The following is a 3,407-nucleotide window of genomic DNA, read 5'->3' on the forward strand; positions in this document are numbered from 1 at the left end:
ACTTTACAAGTGACATTTTTCAGGTGATTGGGCCCCTGAAGGCACTCTGCAGCCAAGACTTAATACATGTGCATGGCAGCAGAGCACTTTTAAGATGGCCAATCATGCAAAAAATAACTCTGGTAAAATTAAGTATTAGATTACGGGAACTTGTGTTCTCTCCATGATTAATTGTTCACATGGAAACAGGGCTGGGCTAGTGCTCATGCCAGCAGCCCCAGCCCAGCCCAGTCCCCAGAGCTGTCAGCAAGGTCCAGGCTCAAACGGACTTCGGTGGGAGAAGAAAGGTAGGGCACGTCCACAGTGCACTTGGTAAGTGAGGGACATTACCACTGCATCCATCGCATGCATGACACCCAGAGAGCTTCTGCAGGAGCTGACCCAGCACCAACTCATGGACATACACCCTAGACAGTATGCTTGAATTTGACTCTGAGACTGAGAGGACCAAGACTAAGTGGGAGTGGGGATACTACTGTTCTGCACCCTAAAGTTAGAAAGCTTTTGGGCTATGGAGTCATCCACGTGCCAAAAACAGAGGCAGCAAGGATTTGGGAATGGCAGGAGTGTCTGCATGGTAGCAGTTTGTAGAATCACAGAAAAAATAGGGCTGGAAGGGACCTCCGCAGGTCACCTAGTCCAACCCCCTGCCTGAGATAGCATCTCCAAACCAAATGGTTTAGGACTGATGCATGAGCAGAGGTCTTGGGAGAAGTAGGCCCAAGGCAAAGCTGAATTCAAGAGGGAAGCAAGGAGGGGTGAGGGTTGCAACAGGAACTTTCTCCACATCATGGTTGGAGCTAAGGAGAGCAACAGCAGGGTTTGAGGTGTGGCATTTTCACCAGAAGGTCTGTGGTCTGAAGCATTCAAGGGAAGGAAAGCATGGAGCAAGCAAGGTGGGGGGTGAAGTACAAGCACAGCCAGTGCTTGCTCCCGTGGAGCTGAAAAAGCCACGGGAAGAGCTGGCTCCCAGCACGTCCCCGAGGGGCTCAGCACTCTGCAGGATGAGGATGGGAGCACTCATTTTGAACCAGGCAGGCAGAACATTCCTCGTGGCTATGCCCATTAGGCTGTGGCTAAAAGGGATTGGACCTAAGACCACAATCTGGAGCCAAAATCTTCACCAGCCCACCCCTGGGACCTTCTCCGGGAGTCACTTTGCACCTGCCTGTGCCCCCTGCCCATGTTACCTGCAGCAGTTCTTTAGCAGAGCCCCTCTTCTCCACGTCCATCTCCAGGCAGCGGTTCAGGAAGTCTCTGAATATGGGCGACAGCTTTTCTGGGTTCTGCAGCTCTGGGGTGCCATTGGTAGCGATGAGATACAGGGCCTGAAGCAAACAAGCATCAAGGAAACCAAATATAACAGAGCAGGGATTGAAATTCACTCCTGTTTCAAGCCCCACTCCCCCTCTACACCTCACTAAGGCTCCTGTTTCCCCGGCGTGCTCAGTTAGGAACAACCTAATCTGCAGATGCCCAAACTCTGCAGTGATTTTTGCACACACAACTGCTGCCAGCCTTCAAAATCATAAGGAAGTGGGGCTGGAAGGGACCTCCGGGGATCACATCTAGTCCAACCCCCTGCCTGAGGCAGGATCAGCCCTATCCAAGCCATCCTATACACATCTACTCTTAGCAAAACTGCAGTCAACCTGCTACAACACAAGACATGGCACCCTAACCTGCCACCAGTAAAGCAGGGGGGTCTTGCTTCTGTAAAGGTAGTTAATATATGCTCAAGAGATCCTACGAAGAGGGACACACACCACTCCCACCTCATCGCTTCAGCAGGATCCAGTCCTTTATTTTGATAATCTGGATTTGGACCCTACAACCCAGAGGGGTCTGCAAGAAGAGAAACCGCCCATGCTGCACCTCCATTGGAAATTTAACTGGCTTAACTGTATCAGCAGAATAATCCTCATGCTGGAGAAAGGACATCCATATGGCAATTCTCACCAGTGCAATTACAGCAGTGTAGCTACACCAATACAGCTTTGCCAGTAACATCTCCCTCTGGAGACAAGCCCTTGGGGCCCAACCCTGCCAGGTGCCAAGAGCCCCTATGAAAGAGGGGTTGTAAAGGGAGACTCAGTTCCCTTGCGCGAGCAACTGTTTTGCCACTAGGGTAAAATGGACCACGGCAAACAGAGTGGCTCTTCACCAAGTACGTCTGAAAGGCTCGGGCTGCCAACTCAAGGATTTGGAGGAGAAAGCATGTGTTTGAAAAGCAGTAAGGGGAAAAAGCTAGTCAGACGCTGCCAGGCAGCCTGAAGGTTTTTCAGATGCACTGATCAGATCCTGTAAAGCAATGAATCGCTCACAGGAGCCTGGGAATTAGGGCAACTCAAATTAAAGGAGGTCAAAAGGTTGCATTACGTGAAACGAGGACAGTAATGCAACACCAGTTGCTTGACGTTTTTCTTCCCTGCCACCTCCCCTTTGAGCTTTTCCTCAAGGACAGTCTTCACCTTTAGGGAGCCACGTACCAGTAAGACAGGGAGAAACTGATGTTCCTCCACTGAGAGAGGGAGACATTGGGGTGCGGGGAGGGGATGAAAATGACTGTAGGGGGAAGAGCATTTCAGATGCCGAGTGCAGGGCTGGTGCATATGTTATAGGGGGACAGGAAGTTTGGGCCCTACATTCAGATCAAGCAAAACTCAACACAGAAAGAAGTTTTCAGAGCTAGGAAAAGGGCTTTACTTTCAAAGTTTCTGGCAGAGCTTGCAACCACATGCACCTTTGTCAGAGCATGAGAATCAGAGTGGGAAAGACTGAGACAGCCTGGCTTCAGGGGTTTAATATAGGCTTGCAGCACTTCTCTGGCTCCACACTACCCCCAACTTGTGGCTGTGGGTCATTGTGTAAGATCTGGCCCCTGCCACCTTACAAAGGGGTAAGGGCCGTGATCTGAAGTGGGCCACGGCAGGACAGCGTGTCACGGATGAGTCGGCTGTCTCAGAAAGGAAGACTCCTTTCTGAAACTAAAATTTCACACGTTCTGAAAACATCTAAAATTGTCTCATGCCTATTTCTAGCCTGGGCAAGGCAAGGGCTGTGGAAAAACACTGCAGGAGAGGATATTCTTGCATTACTGCTGACCTAGTTTAATAGATGGGCTCAGAGAAGAGCCTAACGAGCCTGCCTCTGCCTAAGGCTGAAAACGGAGATATCCTGAGGAACCTTAGGACGGTCCAGTACACCGTGCCCGTTCTGCTCTGACCCACTCAGCACTGAAATGGCCCGGCGCTGGCTTACTCTCAGAGGGTTCTCGTTGAGATACGGGGGCTCGCCCTCGATCATTTCGATAGCCATGATGCCCAGAGACCAGATGTCCACTTTGGAGCCATAAGCTTTCCGCGTCACCACCTCAGGAGCCATCCAGTACGGTGTTCCCACCATCG

At 51.0% G+C, this 3,407-nt stretch overlaps 1 protein-coding gene across 1 annotated transcript in view; it reads right to left on the bottom strand.

Moving 5' to 3' along the window:
• The window catches only part of PAK1 (p21 (RAC1) activated kinase 1), a 51,705-nt gene that overhangs the window by 7,166 nt on the left and 41,132 nt on the right, over positions 1-3,407 (bottom strand). The window contains exons 12-13 of the mRNA XM_019523765.1: positions 3,262-3,406; positions 1,191-1,328 (exon numbers count right to left, since the gene is read on the bottom strand). Coding sequence (XP_019379310.1) covers positions 1,191-1,328; positions 3,262-3,406 — 283 coding nt within the window. The remainder of the gene's footprint in view (positions 1-1,190; positions 1,329-3,261; position 3,407) is intronic.

This window comes from Gavialis gangeticus, unplaced genomic scaffold (assembly GCF_001723915.1).
Source record: "Gavialis gangeticus isolate Ggan-Ray unplaced genomic scaffold, GavGan_comp1, whole genome shotgun sequence".
NCBI classification, from domain to species: Eukaryota; Metazoa; Chordata; order Crocodylia; family Gavialidae; genus Gavialis; species Gavialis gangeticus.